Raw genomic sequence first — 21,919 nt, forward strand, 5'->3', positions numbered from 1 at the left:
GTATTTGTCTTTACTCCACTGACTGCTACTGCTTATATGTCTTCCTCCCAGTACCTGACAAGTTGTAAAGCTGATGGCTTAATGATGCAGATGTTGTAATATGCTGTAAGAACACGGATAATTACAATACTTACCTGAAGTCCCGGGAACCCCGTTGTTATACTCTTGTAATGGTTATGTGCAAGCCCCATACAATAATAGTCTGCACACTGTCTTTAATGCGAATAAGGCAAAGAGCTATGAAGCATCTTTTCCTCAGTAAGGTTCCATGCACAAATGTTATCTCTCTTGGAGTAACTCACTATGTTTTATTTAAAATGATGAAACTGGGGAGCTGCAGACCAGTTATATCCATTCATCAGGGGACTCTAACTCACCTCTCAAGTACAAATCAGACTTCTGGAAATCTCCACAATTCCAAAACATAAACAAAATGGAATATGCATGGATTCAGTGGGGAATTTGTTGATTTCAGACCCTGACCCACACCCTTTGTGCTGAGAGCAGAACTATTTTACTTCCCATCAGGGACAATCTTGGTGCCAGATTAGCTGTGCATCTAAATGCTCAATAAGCAAGTTTTGTTGCACTTGACCGAGAATTTAAGGGTCGAGTCTAAGAAATCACTCTCTCGTATTTTTTTCCCCAAATGCTCTGCAGCCATTTCCAGGCATGGTGGTTTGCCTCCGGTTTAGAGTTCCTGAATTCAAACTTTTGCACAACTCAGTAACGTGATTTATGACCCTGGAGTCCTCGACTGTACATGTCAAGCTACTTTCTGAGTAAAATGAGTAAAATCCCCTTTTCATTTGACCCCATAGTTGGAATGGCCCAGTTTTATTTGCCAGTGCATAACTGACTCTCAAGATGTACATTATGTAGTGTGTTGCTGTACCCACATCCGGTGCTGAGCTGAGGTGATGGACTGAAAGGGCAGACTTTCTGTGCTGTGGTTATGCTCTAGACCAAACCAGTTCCACTGGTTTCAGAAGGAAAAACACGATGGATACTGTGTGAAACAAAGTCGATCACACAATTCGTTGAACAGAAGTCCTCAGCTGTTGCAGAAAACCACATTATATGTAGGCAGTATCATAATTGTGAATAGATGTTTAAAGCTTCTGAGGGATCCCAACAAAGTGTTCCCTGTTAAGCGAAGGAATCTGTAGTTTAACCCTCTTCAGCAAAGCTTCAACATCGACTACATGTGAAAACTCTTTTTCGTGGGTGGCCTGTGTATTATTTTGGAGTCTGCTTGGAGTGTCAGGAACATCAGCCAGCCACTTTGGCTTGGAGCCCCCTTTTGTTTATTGTGAAATGCAGAACTGTGTCACCACATTATATACAGCAGCTGTAGTTCATGTCTTCGTATAAGTGCAGTTTGCCGGCACTAGATCCCAAAGAGACCCTACTATCCGCAAGACACATCGAGCAAGAATAAATTGTGTGGGATGACTGGTATGAATTTAATCATCTCCATGCTGTGTAATTAAAGGAGAACGTGCTGTATAATTGAGTATGCTGGCGAGTGTTTCTCCTTTTTACCCACAGATGACATTTCCACCGTCAAATATATCATGCTTGTCATCAGCAAAAACACAAGAAGGAGAGCTAACACAGAGCTTCTGCTCGAGTCTCGAACTGTGGCTGTAATTTTTCAAAATTTACTCACAGTCAGTCCTAGAAATGGAGTTCGGTTAAAAAAAACACAAAAAAAACACGAAGGTCAAAGTTTGTTTTAGCAGGTTACTGAACATAAAGCTTTTGATGGTCAGTAGTAATTAGTTCTGCAAAGTGTGATAATACACACTGTAATAATAGACAAGTTTTGCGGATGTCTTGTTACTGAAAAGGTTCATTATGCTGCAGCGTGTTCTGTCTTTAATTCACCCTCATTTTTTAATCCAGCAGATGTTATAGTTCAAAAAGATGGAAGCTGTTTGTATTTCGCCAATTTTTACCACTCCTTTTTGTACCTATATTTCTGTAGTAGCCCCAAAAATTATACCCTTTACCTTTTCTTTCCACAAGAGTGCACCAAACTTGGTTCATGGTAATAATATGGGACAAATTACAGTGCATCCATCTGAGCTGTACATGTTGTGGGAGACGTAAATATTCCTTTGATCTGACTGTACCGAGTACAACTCTTGGGCTGAGACTGGATCTCAAGATGGTTTTCGTGCTCTTCACCATACAAACCAAAGGGGTGAATACCCAGGACAACGCAAATTCAGGCTGTGTTTATGTGTCGTTAATCCTAGCCTTTTCATTTCCCCTCTGTTTTTTTCGTATAGGTTACACATGTTTTTATTTTCATGCTGTTGGTTTATGCCCCTATAATGTATGTTTTGAAAAATCTAATAGCTATGACTCATTTTGTGTGGCTGTCGTTTCTGAACCTAGCATGGGTGTGAGCCATGACAACGATCACCCGTCCTGCGCCAACAGCCTGCACATAATGTCGGGCGAGTGGATCAAAGGGCAGAATCTGGGCGATGTTTCCTGGTCTCGCTGCAGCCGTGAAGACGTGGAGAGGTTCTTGAGGTAAACCCTCTCCCCTGAGGTTCCCTTGGGGCGTGTTCACTTCTCTACAGTGCAGCAGATGAGCTACAGATTTGTTCCCTGCATGATCTTTATGAGTCTATGAGGTGGGACTTGGCTTTAAGTGCATAGGTGTCTACAGTATTATTAAAAAGGACTGTGAAAGGTCGAAAAGGAAGTGCTCTTCATGCGTTTCCTGCCCTGTAAAGTACAAGATGTTTATGGAAAGCCAGGTCAGCATGTGTCCTTGTGTTTTCTTTTCTTAAGGTCCAAATCCAGCAGCTGTCTTTTGCAGACAGACCCCCTAAGTCTGAATTCCGTGATCTTGCCATCCAAACTCCCAGGCATGTCCTACACTGCAGATGAGCAGTGTCAGATCCTCTTTGGGCCAACAGCATCTCACTGCAAGAGCATGCAGGTGAGCGATAGGAAGCGCATCCTTTTTGGACCAGTTGTGTGTCAAAGATGAGAAGTATACATACACATCAAGGGGACAGGTCTTTAGACCGGTGGCATCACACTACCAGGACATCACAATCTTGTATTCAGTAGGGAAGAGAAATAGATAATAAAAAACAACAGAGTTTGTGAAATAAAACGTGTGCCAAGTGATATCTGATATTCTAAATGTGAACTCAAATGTTTTGAAATGTTTCTTTCAGCCTCACGTCACTGTTAACGTTTCTGTGCATTTCGGGCTTGGAGATGAGAACATGATGTCAGATGGAGACAGATGCCTAGATGGAAAGAGATGATAGCTATCTGCAAGAAAGAGGGATCAAGTTCTTTAAATTTCTTTTGGCACCTTTTTATATCACGTATCTTGTGATGCACCTTCTGATGCACCTGGACACATCAATGATGGGGTGTTTTGGGTCTTTCAACATAAGACACACTCACCCTGACAACCCAGCAAAGTTTTTTTTTTTTTTCTCTCTTGCAAACTATGCAAGCAGTAATTCATAAGAGAAGCACGTTTTGTGTTCACAGCCTCACTTGCTTTTGTGGACAATATATAAAGTCAAGAGCATGGGCTTAATCCCCTAAATGACTTCATAAGTCTCCTCTTGTACAGCTGTTTTTATGATAAAGGCAATCGACTGTGGTAGAGCCGTCCTGAGGCAACAGAACCTCATAAAGCAGACCATTAGTTCTACTGTGTGATCAGATGCCATGGCAACCCAGTGTGTTTCTCTGCAAACAAACTTAATTTCATTAGACCTTACATGAGGTGTTCATAAAGTCAGGACAGCGCAGGAATACCTATGGTTTGCAGTGCGCCCCAGGGTATTGTCTAGATACCAGGACACTACATTTTATAGGATGTCTGTTTGATGGATAACATTCTCCAGGTGGTGTGTTAAGTGTTGTCAAGCGTTGCGCATAAAATATTTAAAAGCAAGTAGGATGATGGCAGCTCCAAAGAGAGACTGGTGCTGTAGCTCTGCACACCTCTTGGTCACATGGGCCATATCACTATCTGAAGTTGCTTGTGTCCATGAGCATCTTGGGCCTTTTCAGATGTGTGATGAATGTCAGGCCATCATAAAATCTTTTAAGCTCTTACTATCATTTACATTTACATTTATTCATTTAGCAGATGCTTTTCTCCAAAGTGACGTACATCTCACAGAAAATGCAATTTCTGCATTACATTAGGAGAAAGACATAGTTGCAGATGTGATTTTTACGTAAAGTTAGTTTGTTAATTTAAAAAAAAAACAATAAAAAAGCCAGAGATGCATAAAGTTAGATGAAGTAGTTATAGGGGTAGCTGATCGCACTGTGGACAGCGCTGCTGTAATGGGTCTGCAGATTCCTGTTTCGAATCCAGCCTAATACTGTAGCACCCTTAAGCAGGGGACTTACCCTAAAATTGCTGCGGTAAAAATTATGAGGAATGACGAGAGAGCAAATTTCAAAATCTTACATACATCAGGGGGTTCCGAGCCCCCGAGCTCTTCGTTCCTTATTCTACGACATCTGAGTGCATCTTTTTTCTTTTCTGTATTTTTCTGCAGTAAAAATTACCCACCTGTACAAATAGGTGAGTAATTGTAGGTAGCTTAACACTGTAAATTGCTTTGGAGAAAAACACCAGCTAAATGAGCTAATGGAATTGTCTTATTCCACATCATTATCATTTGTCTTTCACCTGTCCTTGTTTTTGATTGTGTGCTAACGTTGGGTCTGTTTTCCTTACTTGTTTTTCATGTTTTTGCATTTGTGGACTTAGCGGACTGCTGAACATGATAGTGCTGCCTGGTTTAATGGGCACTGACATCATGTACAAGCAACTCAGTGTAATTATTCCTGTCAGGATTTTTCAGGGACAAATGACTAATTATACTGTATTTGTAATTACACCGTAATAAAGGATGACATAATAGTGTAAAAACTGGAAATTACATTGCGCAAATCAAGATCCATCTCCGTAGTGCAGTCATCTCCGGGCCACCCTGCTTTTCATATTCTTTAGTGAAACCCTTACATTATTACTATGTATCTCATAATAGCTTTCAGAACACATCACGTGTATTTGTCTGCCACTAAACCTTCATGGCCTTCAGATTCCAACAGTTGTCCTTTCTGACTCTCAGCACGCAATGTGTTCTGGCCTCTGGTGTCGTGTTGATGGAGAGCAGGAGTGTAAAACCAAGCTGGACCCACCCATGGACGGCACTGAGTGTGACACGGGAAAGGTGGGTGGACGTTTCGGTGACTGGCTTGACACACGGCATAGAAAATGTATGCTTTCACATTAACTTTGGATGGAAATTGTAACGGAGAGATGATCAGAGCAAAACCTTGTCTACCAGTACAACACCAAACGGATCCCCTGTCATTAGGGAAAGGTAGTCTGTTATCGTTTTGTTGCTTGGGTGGTGCTTTTATCCATAGTGACGTCCACTTTCACCAAATCATATTTTCCTGGAGAATTTCAAAATAAGTACTGCACTAGTGTACAAGAGGAGAGCCTCCCTGGGAATTTGAACCTTTAATTGTCAGCCTACTCGAACCTTGTACCTTTAAGTCTACAGTGGCTTTACCACTTTGCAGCCGGTTCCCCACCTGTTACCCACCCACCTGGGTGACCTGAGCACAGGGCCGGCCTTGGACCGGTGGACCCTATTTGTCTCCATTCGGCACCGTGCCCACAGGACGCTCCGCACTAGAGTTACCATCTCCATCTTTGAAAACTACGGACGCCCAACAGGAGTGAACGGGGAGGCGGAGGGGGGCAGGGAGCATTAGCGGAAAAGAAATTTCTCAAATTAACACTGATCAAATCCTGTCTGAGGTCAAACGGACTCAACAGCCTTGCAATGTAATCTAGAGAATGTGTTGAAGCTGAAAAAAAGAACAAAATGAAGATAAAATTTTGAAAGAGTTTCTACTACAGAAAGCAAGGAAGATTTCTTTCTAAGAATAGCTCTGTTTTGACGTTTTATACCAGAATATAAGTAAATAAATGTCACTGTTGTTTTAAAGACAACGTGATATCATACATTCCTGACATCTAATCCGAAATAATCTCAAAACCACAGGAAGCCCCACCAAAATGGTTCAAACTGTTGCTAAGGCCCGCCCTACCTGGGCAATACCTGCATGGGACAAAGTGGGCAGAAGAGTGGAAGTCCTTATTTATCGTATGTTTAAAGAGAGATCTTCAGCAGCGTAGGGCAAGCTTCAAGAAGTTGCTTGCATGGTAGTAGCGAGACCAGTTTGATCAATTTGAAGAGCGCATAGCCATCAGGGACGTTGCCCGGGGGTCGCTGCGAGGAAGTAGCTCTTCTTGACCCCCAGTGGAAGTCCCATAAGTGTCCTACTGCTGCAGGAGAGCTGGGAAGAGATAGTGCCTCATTTTCCCTCATTTTCTGATGAAATTTGTTAATCAAATTCCTTGTCAAACAGACCAGTTTCCACCAGGTGTACTCAAACTTTTGACTGGCACATCATTCTGTGTTCATCTAAGAAGCCATACATCCCTCTCATATAGTGCATAATTTAGTTATGAGAATTTTTCCTCACCCCCTGTATAAGGTTTTTGTTTTTGCTTAAGCAGTTTAAAAAATGCCAGATAAAAGAACTTATCCGTCCACTCAAGCCATGGCAGGGAGACAGTGTATCATTTTCATATGAAATCAGCTTTTCCAAACTAAAAGAAAAACCGGGATTTTGCGAGTCACATCACCTCAGCGTTATTATAAACAGCGAGACGAGAAGCGGCCTGCGTTAGCTCCGGGAACGGGGAACTGGGCCAACTGTTACATTTCTGTAAGCCTCCTGGACTTACTTAAGAGTGTGAGCCCTAACAATTAACAAGATGCCATTAAAGTTCAAAGACACGGTGTTTATGACTCCTGTAAATTCAGCCGAACATTCAGGAGAAGTGTTCTCGGCGTGTGACCTTATTTAAATCATGTGCGGGTCCAGAGAGCCCAAAGGCTTCGAGAGCCAATAAACAAATAGCATCAGGTCTGAACAGTTGGTCCTCCAGGATTTTTCCGGAATATCGAGCACCTTGAAGGCAGTGAAGATGTGCTGAGGCCTTTATTACCGAGGCTTGGTCCTGAAGCACTGGTGGTCTTAGCAAGGTACATTTACTTTAACAGCTTCCTGCATAGCGCAGGACTTCAGCAAGAGCCAAGAGAGTAGAGCAGTGCTGCTCATTGTAGAGCCAGTGATCAATTTGTTCGCCGTGTTAGAAAGCGCTTATTTGGACCCTCGCGGGCTTTTTCTGGGGAAACACATCGTAGCACTTATAATTGAATAATGATTAAATTAACCAGACCCCTCAACAAGTGAACTTTTGAAATGAAGCAAGGGCGAATGAGGCATGTAAACAAGAATGAGGTCAGACACCCTCTAGCTGTTGTATTTTTTCATATCATGTTTTAAGAATTCGCCGCCCTCCCACCCCACTACCCGTCTGCTCTTCCTCGTTTTGGCTCGAACACGGTAGGTTCCAAATGCAGTCACTGGCTCCAAGTCAAGGGCCACAGCACACCGAGCGTAATTGTGCCGCGGCGTTGACTGTCTCTTTCAGTGGTGCCGAGCCGGGGAGTGTGCGAGTGGGACGGCGCAGCCGGTGAACACCATAGGCCAGTGGAGTGCCTGGGGCCCATGGGGGCCCTGCAGTCGAACCTGCGGCACGGGGATCGATACCCGGCAGCGCAAGTGTGAGAGCCCAAGGTGCTGTTTTTCATTAACATCTTGCATTTATTCATTTAACAGATGCTTTTCTCCAAAGTGACGTGCAACTCAGTAAGCAGAGTGTATTTCACCATCAGACGGACAGTACTGTCACTAAGTCCGACGTCAGTGTTTACCCAGCGTACGTTACAGGACTAGCGCCAGGTAGAACTGGTCGTGTACATTTAACAGGAAATGTAGTGCAAGTTTTTGGACTAGATAGGAGATCAGGAGAGAAGTGAGTTCGACAGAGGTGTGTTTTGAGACCTCTTGACTGGGGATTTAGCACTTCTGAGGGACAGAGGGAGATCATTGCATAGAGTTTACCGCAATCTAAGTCGTTTCCTCAGTCTTCTGCTATTTTGTTAGTAAACTCCCATGAAGCTGCCTAGTTACCTGTAAGTTAACTTATTTAATTACTCAGTTATTAACTTTATTTGAACCTTGCATTTAGCTGATGCCTTTGGCCTTGAAAATTTACATTTGCATTTATTCATTTTGCAGATGCTTTTTTCCAAAGCGATGTCCATCTCAGAGAACAGTACAAACAGTGTATTACATCAACAGAAGGAGAGATTTGGATGCAGATGTGAAACTATAGAGTACAGTCCATTTGTCACATTGCACCGTAAAAACCAGTATACATCACACGAATAGCTGCATAAAGATTTATCCATTATTCAACGATTTATTACCAAAAAGTTACTGAACATAAACGCGCATCTATCATGCATGTACGAGATCAAGGAGAAGTAGGTGAGTTTGGAGACCCTTTTAAATGTAGAGAGAAATTCAGCAGTTCTGAGTGAGAGGGGGGAAGCTTTTGTGCTTTTGATTGCGAACTGGTGTTTAGCTGACACCTCTATTCAAGGTGACTTGCAGCGCTAGATAAACTACTCTAAACTCCCTACAATAACTCACCTGTTTACAGTGCTCTAAAAAGTATTTGACCCCTTTCCAATTTTCTCTATTTTAGCAGCTTTTCGACATTACATGTAGTCAGATCTTTCTGCCACATATTTTAGAACACACATGGAGCCCCAGAGAGAAAAATGTAACACCGCTATTGTTTTTGTGTCATTTGCCTTCTGTGGAAGATAATGAAATGTGAAATCATAGGTGTGAAAAAATAACTTTAATGAGCCTAATTAAGAGGTTAATTAGAGTCAGCAGTTTGAACACAGTCAGACCTGATGTGGGCCAGTCCTGTCCAATATCATTTTCAACTACTTAAACCCTTGCCAGCAAAAGTGAAGCTGGCAATGTGTCTGCTCAAATTTAATGTGAAAAAGCTGCAAAATAGAGAAAACAAGAAAGGGGGAAATACCTTTTCGCAGCATACCTCAGGGCACTGTACCAGGGTTTACTGCAAAGTTTTCAGGCTTTACCTGGCATTATGTGTTTGACGGTTCCTTGGGGTTGGGGGTTTTTTTGTTTTCAGAGTGTTTTCCTCCGTCAAAGATGTATAGTAGTGAATTTTTTTGACATTGTCTCACGCCTACGACCCCGCGCCAAGTGCCCACACCTGCTCCTACTCAGGGCAGCAGGGTATAAAGAGGCCGGTCCGGCACACTTGGTTGTACAACCTCTGTGAGTGAAACCGCAGCTCCTGCGCGGCAACAAGAATCAGCACCTACCTCCTCGGCCTTCCGGATCCCCTGCTTTGTTCCTTCGACCTGTATCCAGTTTCGTTCCAAGAACGACGTCTGCCCATCAATCGACCCGTGCCCGTCCCCGACAACGACTCTTGTTTGCCTTGTTTTCGTCTCAATAAAAGAACCTGCAATTGGGTCCGATTCCACAGCCTCGCGTCCTCATCGCTGAGAAAGACATCAGCTGTAGCTTTGTTCAACGCTTCATCAACTGAAAATGTCCTTCCCTGTAAATTTATGGTCTCGGTTCCATATGCTTTACTCGACATTTCGGGAGTCTATTGAACACTTTTCCTGAACCTTCTGAAAAATTTATTTGCACGTCTTTGTTGCACAGTTGAAGCAGCACTAGAGGCCACTGTCTCACAATTGGGCTTAAGCTTTTAGGTGTGAAAATTTAAGAATGGAACAGAAATTTCTCCTATCACTGGTGAACAATTACAGGCCCAGGGCTTTGACTTTCCCACTACACACAGCTGTTACACACAATGGACACCTGCATTACAGTCAGTGTCAAACTTTAAATTAAATCCCCCGTGAACTCTCATTCATGCAGACAGTCTTGGCAATTTGAGGTTAATACTTGTATTGAAACACTTTTTCATACTGTGGCAATCTAAATTTCCTATTGTAGCTTGGATATCCATTTCTAGGAATAGTTGGTCACAGAATTTTGGCGTATTGAAGATTAAAGAACTTGCATTTGTCTCCCTCCTGCAGATCCAGCAGGATAGTATGGGACTGCATGGGGCCAACGATACAACAGAAGCTGTGCGAGAACCTCCCCTGTTCACCCGGGCTGCCTGGCTTCAGGGACTTACAGTGCCAGACATTCAACCGGCCATCGCTCCGCTGGTACGCCGTCATGGATGATGGTAAACCTGCCTTAGAGCCTTCATATCCTACACACCTGCCATGCTAAGGTACATTTTGACTGTTTTTTTTTTATTGCTCATACTATTTTTTTCATGCCAATGGCCAAATAAAAAAATGTGTCATCTTACATGCAGAAGTCTCATTAAATTCTTCCACTTTGGTACCACTTTTGTTCATTTGGAGTTTGGACGAAGAAACATCTTGTGTATCTGCTCGCCCCGTGTATCATTTCCTGTAGCTTTCTGGGAGAGGTCAGGCCACAGCTGTGTACTGGGCCATTGCCTTGTAATACCTACAATTTCTATCTTTGTAAACAATATTTGTTCAATTATTAGATAGATAAATAGAGGCTTTTAGTGGACTAGCATTTTCACTGGTGTTATGAAAATGCTATACTTTACCAACAGTCATTCGCCCTTTGATATAGTAGAGCGAAATAACACTATCATTTGCATAAACACGCTCTTTTACACTTTCTACACTACACCATTTAGAGTCAATTAGTTTACCCGAGGGGGGCGTGGTGGTGCAGCGGGTTTGGCTGGGGCCTGCTCTCTGGCGTGTCTGGAGTTCGAGTCCTGCTTAGAGTGTCTTGTGACGGACTGCATCCCGTCCTGGGTGTATCCCCTCCCACTCCAGCCTTAGGTCCTGTGTTGCCGGGTTAGGTTCCAGCTTGCCGTGACCCTGCAGGAGGCAAGCGGTTTCAGTCAGTGTGTGTGTGTGGTTTGCCTGAAAAATATTTTCTTGGGCTGTGGGAGGAAACCAGAGCAAACCCAAGAACATGTAAATTCCACACAGACTCTGCTTGGTTTGCACCCATGTCCGAACCCACACTCCAGGACCTATAAGGCACCAATACTACTCTATGCGTGATGGAGGCATAATTCTATATATGCTAATCTGTTACCTTGTTAGTCCATCATAACACACACACATTTTCAGAACCGCTTGTCCCATACAGGGTCACGGGGAACCAGAGCCTAACCCGGTAACACAGGGCGTAAGGCCGGAGGGGGAGGGGACACACCCAGGACGGGACGCCAGGCTGTCGCAAGGCACCCCAAGCGGGACTTGAACCCCAGACCCACCAGAGAGCAGGACCATGGTCCAACCCACTGCGCCACTGCGCCACCGCACCCCCTCCCCATCATAACACAATATTGGTATTTCTTTCAAAATTCCAGAATACCTAGAAGCATAATTAAGAAATGTTATGAACATTCTAAGAAGCTATTGAATTGTAAACCATTTTACTCTCTCTCGCTGTCTTAACCGCAAGAGTCCGGAGTCTATCGTGGAAGTACAGGGCACGAGGCCAAGCAGTGCAGGCAACACATCAGTCCATTGCCGAATAGCCCCACGCACTCTGCGTCTTCGCTGAGATTACTGTCGTAACCCGTTGTGATCACAAGTACATCTTTTTCCACAAGGGCTTTATTGTTGCAAACTTCACTGGAGGTGTTTGATGCCGCGACTCACGCAAGATACACGCCAAAACTCACCGGTGGAATGCCCCCCTGACCCTTCAACAGCCGCTCTGGGAATTCTGAGGCTGGGCCCTGTGCACAATGACAAACGCAGACGCTCGGTGGTCCCGTACCAAATTACATCACTGCGCAGACTGTCTGCCCAGAGGAGCACAAAGCTCCTTTCATGGGGCTCGCGTGGGCTCCCCTTACACTCTCTCTCCTGCTCTTGCTCGCTCGGGCAGCCTGCATGCGAACAGGCCTGGTCCAGATTCTCAGTCCCTCTCCTAGCGGCCGCGTAGCTCATCATCTTGTTTCCCACAAACACGCTGGGTGTCAGACAGCTGATGGAAAGATATCAACAGAAGGGCGACGTCCAGGATTTTCTCGTACCAGCAGTTGTGTTTGGCTGCATTTCAGTGGGAAACTGCATTTCTGTAATACATCCTATTCATTAGTAGTGAAATAATATTTTATAATTCAGGACAGATTCCTGAAATGTTTAACGTATGCACACGTCCTTGTCCCTGCATGTCCTGTCCAAAGGAAGCCCCCAAGCAAATGGTTTTGATTTCTTCAGCTCCCTTATACATTGTTGAAGTACAAGGTCTTATTGTTATTCTTTCAGTCTTTTTCATTCATATGTTCAAATGATTCCACCCTTTCAGATGGTGTTTCTCTTTGTGTTTGTTTTGGTCTTTTTGTGCATTGACTGAAACTTCTGCATGTAGGAATTAATATCCTGTTTGACTTATTACAAAGTTTTTTCAGGTCTACATTGTGTTTATAAATTCTGCTGCGTGAGAACAAATTCATATGCAGCACATGGGCACACTGCTGGTGCCTTTGTTTGTACCCAAGAGGGCTTGGACCATGCCTGCAGGAACAAAGCAACACACACAGCATCTCAAGTCACAAATCTGCATAATTTTAGTCTCGTTTTCATCTTTATATTTAAATTACAAAATAAATTAGACGCACTTCAGTAATGATGCTGAACACAGTAAAGGCATATTACAGGACAGCTGGTAGTGTAGTGTAGTGGGTAGAGCTCCTGCCTTTGCACCTGAAGGTTGCAGGTTCAATTCCTCACCTCCAGCTGTAGTTACCTTGCTCAAGGGTGCTTGCTTTGGAGAAAAGCATCAGCTAAATGAATAAATGTACTATGAAGCCCTGTTGCTCTTTAAGTGCAGTGAATAATCTTAAATGTTGACAATATTTTAATTCCATAATAGTGTCCACATTTGTGAAAGAGACATTGAAGCAGCTAGCTCATTATTAGTGTTGTTTTGGGAGAGAAGAGACTATTCTTGCAATTCAGATGTCTGGACTAGCTGCACTGCAGATTCCTTGGCATTTGCACAGTGAGACAAAAACTGGCTTCGGTGGAAAGATTTCTGAGATCGCGAGTGTTGGAGACTGCCTGAATCCCATGTGTTTGTGATGCCTTGGCCTGAGGATGCACCATACTGACCTTAGGCTGTGTTCTGGGCCAACACTTGGCACGGTCCATCGCGCAGATCGGTATAAACCTGTCTTCTTCATGAGCGCATGCTCAAGTGTTCAGTGATGTGCGTCAAATGTTTACAGGGCAGATGCATCAAACATAAGCTGAAGGCCTGGAAAGATCTCTTACTTCTCGCAGTCAAGATGACTTCTCTTGGCTGTCTTTGAGCGAATAAATAAAATTGGTTTAAACATATTTTCTCTCTAAACATTGCGACTTCTGTGACGATAAGCGCATGTATCACTGGAGGGTAACAGATGGCTTAAATCCAGCAGCTCTCTGGTTTAAGCATCATTAAGATTCTGGACCCTGCGTGAGTTTTTAAACAGGGGAAATCCTTTTGTTCATGAGATTCAGCCTCACAATTGGTGAAGGTCATATAAAACTCCTATATACGTACATATGTTTGTATACATGGCAGGATTGTCAGCTGCCTTGCTGACCTTATGTAAGCGGTCAACTGATCAGGAATGCAGCAATGCCTAACACAAATACATTGAACCAAAAGCATGAAATTCTGGCTTGTTGTTTTGGCATGTTTTGAATACAATGTTTAATGAGGTCCATCAAGCCTTTGCCTAAAAATTGCTGTTAGTCAAGTACCTTACTTTTGAGGTTACAAATCATGCTCTCCATTCAGAATGTAAAAATGACATCCTTCTACTTGCACTATGCATTCTTGCACTGTTCTCCAAGAGAACTTCTTCTGGAACGGCAAGTTCAGCATACTGCTGACTTCATGTAACACCTCATCAAAGGGTTACAGCTGAATTTTTATGCAACTTTTTATTATCGTTCTACGGATGCACTTTTCGGAACAGCTTCAATGTTGCTGGTGACATTTACTCAAGCAGTTTGCTGTTTCAGTTTTGTCTTTTTATTTGTTTCTGAATGGCGAGACAGATCTTTCTCTGCGACTGTTTCGTGGTTCAGTTTGGAGAGGAGTACAGAAAGTGAGCGACTTTAATGATTTTCCTATGGATTCTGTTTTTACTTAACTGACTCTTTGATTAAGCACATCAGATGACTTGTTTGGGGTTGGCGGTGTCATATTGTTAGAAGTGTTTTGGTATTTCTTTTTCCATTTAACACACTTTTCCCAACTGCACTCAGTTGCACAGACGGAAGCCTGAAAACGATGCGGCTTTCCTAACGCGCAATTTGAAGCTCTGTAAAATTAAGACTCCCTTTCATTTGCAACAACGTTTCATGACACTGTTTCTTGAGCTTAATACATCTTTTCGACAGAGGTGGAATCAAGCCAATCACCTCTTCTATATCTGGGTTTTGGAATGTGAAAAATGTCTCTCAGATTTTTGGATCAGCGATGCTGGATCATGCGTTGCAGCACGCAGTCTGCCAGCAGTGCCTTTCCCATGTTCGATACATTCCCGTCGTCATTCCTCAACCAGTGCTCATACTCAGAATCGCTCACAAGTGGTAGCATATTAAGGTGTGCCGAGTGACGGATAGTCCTTTCCTCCCACTCCAGAGAGGCCGTGCACCCTCTTTTGCTCCACATCTGGGAAGGAGCAGCCCGTCCTGCTTGCAGACAAGGTCCTGGATGGAACCCGGTGCGGCCCGCAGGAGTCCGGCGTTTGTGCCAACGGGACTTGTCAGGTGCGCTAAGAGTCTCCACACCTCTGGCTTCATCATGACACTTCCACCTTAGTTGTGCCACTTGGGGCTTCATCATGATATCTCAGGACCAGATCTTGGCATCTTGGCCAGGCATGATTTAATCTATATACCATTTAACTGTAACTGCCAAATATAAGCAAGTGTCACTTTTCTTGTACCTAAACAATAGTTTTTTTTTTTTTTGCTTCTGATATTTTTGTACGATATTATATGCCTGAAAGAAATACTGAAACAAGCAACCAGTTCCAGCAAATGTCAAACATTATGGCAGTTTGAATAAATGCAAGCAATAGTGCTGCTGTCAAATGCCCAAGTACTGTGTATAGGAAGGTCAGTGATGACTTATAAGTTTCTCCAGTATGAAATTTTGGAGGAAATTTTAAGAAATTCACTTTTGTAGAATAAATATGCTTGATGATGGCTCGTCAGCGAGTTACTGCTGCAAACGTATCATTCGATGTTGTCTGATTGAAGTTTCCAGATGTTTTTGACAATCCTTCTAGGAACTCAAAACCCTTCTTAGGTAATCGCCTCTGCAGGTGTACCATAGCAGTAAGATTGAACTGTCTGCAAATTATGCACTGACATGAACCTCCAAAACCCAAAACAACCTTGCATCATTTTTATGGCCCTCTGAGGGTCAGCAGTTCGTGCCTTATTTAAAAAAAAAAAAAAAAAGGGGGCAGCTGAAATGAATTCCTACAAAGAATTGTACAAAGAAGTACAATATCCCCTTGCCGGTCATCATAATCTAACTGCATGGATGCAGAGCTTCCCACCTTTTATCCTTTATTTGGATATTGATTCTGATCCAGGCTTCCTTTACCTTCTACGTTTTATGACCCACTAACCTGGTTGCTGTGGAATTTCTTTGGAGGTGAAGTAATGTGGTCTGTCCCAAGCTTCAGCTGAACTTCACTCAGATGACACTAAATGAAGCATACAGAGAAGCAAGGAGCATGCCCTCAGAAGAATTTGGGTTCAAATCCCCTTTTCTGCTGTAATACCTCTGACTGCAGTGTTTACCTTGATTTGCTTCAGTGAATATTACCCAGCTGTATAAATAGGTAAAGTACTACAGTAGCTCAGTACACAAAGCTAACTTTGTGTGTCATTTTGCGGAATAGCCTCTGCTAGATAGATAAATAACTCACCAGTGTCAAGCTATGATACTGGACTCATAAAACTAAACAGTGGCCATTCTTCAGTCCTCTGATGTAGGGAAGTTGTTCACATAATGCACAGTTTCAGGTAAAATTGTTAACTTTTTCAAATACTTATTAAGGCTGTTTTATGAGGTACTCAAATATTTATAGCCATATGCCAATAGTATTTGCAGATTTCAGTTTATGAGTTAAGGACTATGGTAACTTTTTATTCTGGATACCAATGTAATTGTAACATATATAACTGGTGATTTTTATGAAAATAATTTTTTTCCATAAATGATTTATCCTTTATTTATATTGATCCAGTAATTACATTCCTGAACTCTACTTACCTTTCTACATTTTGAGTTACAAAGGTCAAACTAATGTACAAGGCATATAAGCTAAAACATCATTTTTGTTTAACCTTTCAGAAAGTGGGCTGTGATGCCATCCTGGGGTCCCTGGCCAGCGAGGACCACTGTGGAGTTTGCAATGGGAATGGCAAGTCCTGCAAGGTCATAAAAGGTGACTTCAACCAGACCCTTGGACCAGGTATTGTGACAACCCAAAATATCCACTGTGTGACTGTTGGCTGAATGCTTTGGTTTACTTATTTATTTAGCAGACAGGATCCTCCAAAGTGAGGACATAGTATGTATTTAACCCACACGGTGTGACTTACATTACTAGATGTACTATGTTACTCATAATGTGTCGGTCATCTTTCAGTAGAGCACACCCTCAGTGGCACTTGCTATTCGCATCCGTTGCGACAAAATGCATGCAAAAATGAGTTTCAGTCATTTTAATCCAATGCATTTTGAATAGCTCTCAATTAATCCGGGAAAAGCACTTCAGGTTACGAACTTTTCTCTAGGGTGCAGCTGATATGAAAAATCTTCGCATTTGTATTTTGGATCCTGCCAAACTGAAGCTTAACTTTATACTAATGGCACTTGTAACTGAGGGAAATACCACTGCAAAGAAATATGCCTTCCCAGATTATGCTCCAGTAATATTTAAGATTTTTTATGGGAATTTATTTCCACAAAACCAATATTTACGTGTAAATACATTTAGGAAGGACAGCAAACACGGTGTTTCATTGAGGAATTATTGCCGGGACACTTCACAGGAGGTCTGCATTTCCTTCCCCTCTGTTTACTTGTGTGTCGTTCTCGCTAAGCTGTGTTGAAGTTCCCTGCGAATAAAGGTACCGCTGTGAGGTCTCTTCTGACAGATGTTTATGTCTAACAAGAGGGTAAGCAGAAACGTCTGCAGGCTTGTCTCGCTGTAAAAGAAATTTAGAAAACAGCTTGTGTGCCCTCACGATTCCACGGAACGCGTAAACAGAGACGTCCTAAACCATTCCATCTTGTTCAAGGCTCCCTGGTTTGCGTTTTCCAGCGGGGCGCTTGGTACAGTGCGTTGTATGGCACAAAAGGATAGCTGTCTGCACTAGAGAGCAGAGCCTCCAAAATGAGACAGCTGCTGTGTCTCGGCATGGTCTGTATGTTCTGTGCTCCCTGAGGGCAACAGCAACCCAGTAAGACTCTACTAAAAAGCAATTGAGAATGTTAGATCAACACAACACCAGACACAACTGTCCTGCATTTCCCTGAACATTGGAGCATGTTCTTCCTTTCGCAAGGTGAACGCTCTGACCACATTTCACTTCTGAATTACATTTTTTGGATGCATAGGAAATGCTCCATTTTCCTGGAGGATTTTGCTTTGTCTGTCCGAGTTGCCCTAACGCTGTTGTAATGTTTCATAGCAGAATAGCTTTCAGGTGTCGTGTCAAAGGTCAACACATTGACCACTAAGTCTTCTTTGTGTATGTACATTACATTCAAGATACACAGGAAAAGATGTTATACCTTGTGTGTATTTTTCAACGGCTGTACACAAGGACCCAGTCCAACCACCAACCCGAAACCACAGAGGACAACACCCGGCGTAGCCAACAAACATCTTCATGACCTGAGACCAAGAAGCCTAACTGACTTCTCCAACCCACCCACCAACCAAAACTAATCCCACCAACCCAAACAACAAACCAATCTAACCCACCAACAATAACCAAACCAAGCCTAACCCACCAACACAAAAACCATCAAACCACACCTACCAACAGAAACACCTAAACCAAGCCTAACCTAACAAAAAACCAGCCATCAAGCCATCCCACTAACAAAAAAACCAACTATGAAACCATACCCACCAAAGCCAAACCAACAGACCAAGTCTCAACCACCAACAGAAACCAAACCAAGCCTACTCTCAAGAACACAAAAAACAACCATAAAGCCAACCATCAAATCAAGTCTAACGCACCAACTCAAAATGATCAAACCACACCACCAACAAAAGCAAGCCAACAAACCAACCATCAACCAACCCCAAAGCCAAACCAACAAACCAGCCCAACCCACCAACACAAAAACCCCAACCATCATGCCAAACCATCAAACCAACCCCACCAACAAAACCAGACCAAGTCTAATCCACCAACACAAAAAAAAACCATCAAGTCACACACACCAGCAAAACCAAACCAACAAACCAAGTCTGACCCACCAACAAAACCAAACCAATAAACCAAGTCTGACCCACCAACAAAGAACCAAACCAAGGCTAACCCACCAACACAAAAAGCCATCAACCAACCCCAACAAAGCCAAACCAACAGACCAAGCCTAACTCGCCAACGAAACCAACAAACCACACCAGCCAGGTACCAACATGAGTATTTCAGTGAGGTTATCAAGTAGGCACCTCCCTTCGTTGGCATTTTGTTGAATTAGGCGCACGACACCTCTGGAAGGCTCAACGGTGCAGTCTGACGTCCCAGACACACCCCCCTCCACCCTCAACAAATACTGCAACCCCACTAACTCAACCAGTTAAACCACAGCTCCATACATACCTTCTAACCTTACCTCCATACCTGCCGCCAAATCAACTGCAAATGCACCACTCCACAAATTTAAACTATCCTACTTAACAAGGCCACACCTCCTTAATTACCACCTGCCTCCCATTACTCACCATCTGCCACCAGTTCTCCACCACTACACACCTCCCTTCAACCTGTAACCCCAACTGCCCTGCTCTCTTTTCAACCATAACCACTGACTTGCCTTCTCAGCTGCCTCAGACAGCTCCTTCACCGCCGCCTTTAACGAGGGGCCTCTAATATCGAACTCCCCCAACAATGCCGTAGCTGATTTAGCCACAAACCCTCTAAGACCTACCTCTACTGGTCTCACATGAGCCCTCCACCCACAGTCCCTTGCCTCTGCCACAAGATCTGTATACTTTAACAGTTTCCATTCGTATGCCTCCCCAACAGCATCCTCGAACGGCACTGTTAACGCTACAAAGTACACAATACGCTCACCCTCCAAATATAACACCATGTTTGGATGCAGTGAAGTAACAGCAATGACCTGCGGAACCTGGAGCTGCTTGCCCACATCAGCCAGCAGCTTCCAGTCCCGTGCATTACCCCACCTACCCGGGCACATCTGCCCTTGCACAGTGCTAGTGTCTCCTGCCTGCACAAAACCAGTTGCTTTAGCTAAACTGCCAACAGGCAGAGAATTCACAGCTTGCCGCTTACTCTCAAACACACCTGCTAAACATCTAAGAACTTGATTATAGCGCCAAGTATAGTGCCCCTGCCACAAATTAACCTTACACCCTGACAAAATGTGCCTCAGCATTGCCACACTGCTACACAACTTACAAGAACCATCGCCACCTGGCCATTGCTTAACATTCTGTGACGTTGGTAGCACGTCATTAGTCGCTCCAACAATAAACTTAAGGCGACTCGCCTGCATTGCCCACACATCTTGCCAGCGTAACTTCCCCCTCTCCAAGCCTTCTCAGTTCACCCACCGACCCTGCTTAACTAATGTGACCGCCTTTGCACGCCTCACCTCCTCTTCCTGCCCCCGGACCTGCTCAACAACCAACCACCGTCTGTCTGTCTCCGGGGCTGCACTCCACAACCGCTGGAAATGGCCAGAACCAAACCCTGCCTTTCCTCTCTGCACGTGCCCAACGACATCCAACAACATCAGCGCTCCTTTTGCACTCTGGACTGCATCTCTGGGGTTTCACCCTCTACCTGTCTTCACTGACGGCACCACCTTCCTCACAATCTCATCTTTTGACTCCGTTAGATTCAGCTCCAAACCCACCTTTGCACACTTGTACTCCTTCACAAACTTTGTACTGCAGCTCCAACATGCCCTTAGCATATAACGCTACGCTACTTAAACAGCCTGGCACTCCCAGCCATCTTCTTATTGCTGTACTAATAATTGAACATCCAGCCACGATTCCAACCCTGCAACCGATGCCAAGATGTTGTATAGCTTTCCGTACTAAAACAAAACTGAATATCTGCAAAGTAAGTAAAGTAAAAGTTGTACTTCAGAAGACCATCTATTGAAGCTACAAGGTCATTTTAAAGCAAAACTTTTGAAAAATGTATTTCGTTGTGGTAGAATTGTCTTACTGGACCATTTACATTTACAATTACATGTATGCATTTAGCAGACACTTTTCTCCAAAGCAACACACAGTACATCTCATAGAAAATACAATGTGTTCCTTACATTAGCAGAAGAGAGACTTACATGCAGACGTGTGATTCTTAAGTGCAGTTAGTTTGTTTCTTTCCACCATATGAACCAATGTACATCATACACGTACTGAATATCCAGGATTCCTGATCACCTTCCTAGTAATATTGTTTTTTTTTTGAGATGCATATAAACATTTATGTACAATACAGAAGTAGCTGGGTAAAGGCTTATCTGGACATGATCTTAAAGTTACGGTGCAGGAACATTTACACCTAACATGAACTTAAAGGATCGAGTGAGTCTGGAAGAGGTGAGTTTTAAGGTGCTTTATAATTGTAGAGAGAGATTCAGCAGTTCTGAGAGAGAGGGGGGAGTCGGTCCACCACAACAGAGCAAGAACTGAGAACATTCGTGCTTTGTGCATTTAAACGATATTAAAAGTCCTTCTTTATAAAGAGAACATTCAATATTTTTTGGATACTAATATTTTTACTTTCACTTCTAAAATTGTATAGTCAATGCAACGTTTCATTTCTTCACTTTTCTGTCTTCAGTGTTTTATGGTTCACAACCAGCTCATTCTTTACAAAAGGAAGCTTTGGGCCATATGGTGGAAAGAAACAAACTAACTGCACTTAAGAACGATGCGTCTGTATCTAAGTGTCTCTTTCTGCTAATCTAAGTACATATTGTATTTTCTATGAGATGCACATCACTTTGGAGAAAGTGTCTGCTAAATGAATACACGTAAAAAGTAAATGTAAATGGAAGCAAATACGTGTGACAGCCCACTTTACTGACCACATTTGTGCCCTCGGCCCTACCGTCACAACAAGACGAAACCTCTTTTTCCCTTTGTATCCACTCACTATTTTTTCATGTCCCTCAGGCTATGTAGAGGCGGTGGTCATTCCCACTGGGGCTCGGAGGATCAGAGTCGTAGAGAAGAAGCCCACTCAGAGCTACCTCGGTACGGGACGTAACGGTTTTATTGTTATCTTTGCTATTATTAAGTGCCTTGTCCAGAGTTACTTCAGCAGGGTGCTTGCTGGGCATGGAGCCAGAAGTCTTCTGGTTTCAGATCTGTGCACTTAGCCACTGCGATACCTGGTACCCTGCTGTAAAAGAGTCGGTTTGAAGGCACCAAATGTTTCCCTTCCCAGCCCACAGCAGGTGTAACTGGTTTTCTGTGTTGGCACAGGTCTCTTTCTTCATCTTGGACCTGCTCTGTCATCACACGTAATTGGTCCCTTTCAATTCCATTGCACTGCTCCACAGTGCTGTG

General features: G+C 43.4%; 1 protein-coding gene across 1 annotated transcript in view; it reads left to right on the forward strand.

The window, feature by feature from the left end:
• The first annotated feature begins 2,407 nt into the window (after positions 1-2,407).
• Positions 2,408-21,919, forward strand: part of LOC114909828 (A disintegrin and metalloproteinase with thrombospondin motifs 19-like) — a 37,871-nt gene continuing 18,359 nt past the window's right edge. The window contains exons 1-8 of the mRNA XM_029249620.1: positions 2,408-2,547; positions 2,812-2,962; positions 5,145-5,246; positions 7,595-7,740; positions 10,113-10,267; positions 14,734-14,861; positions 16,465-16,585; positions 21,524-21,604. Coding sequence (XP_029105453.1) covers positions 2,408-2,547; positions 2,812-2,962; positions 5,145-5,246; positions 7,595-7,740; positions 10,113-10,267; positions 14,734-14,861; positions 16,465-16,585; positions 21,524-21,604 — 1,024 coding nt within the window. The remainder of the gene's footprint in view (positions 2,548-2,811; positions 2,963-5,144; positions 5,247-7,594; positions 7,741-10,112; positions 10,268-14,733; positions 14,862-16,464; positions 16,586-21,523; positions 21,605-21,919) is intronic.

The sequence above is a fragment of the Scleropages formosus genome, unplaced genomic scaffold, assembly GCF_900964775.1.
Source record: "Scleropages formosus unplaced genomic scaffold, fSclFor1.1, whole genome shotgun sequence".
Lineage (NCBI taxonomy): Eukaryota > Metazoa > Chordata > Actinopteri > Osteoglossiformes > Osteoglossidae > Scleropages > Scleropages formosus.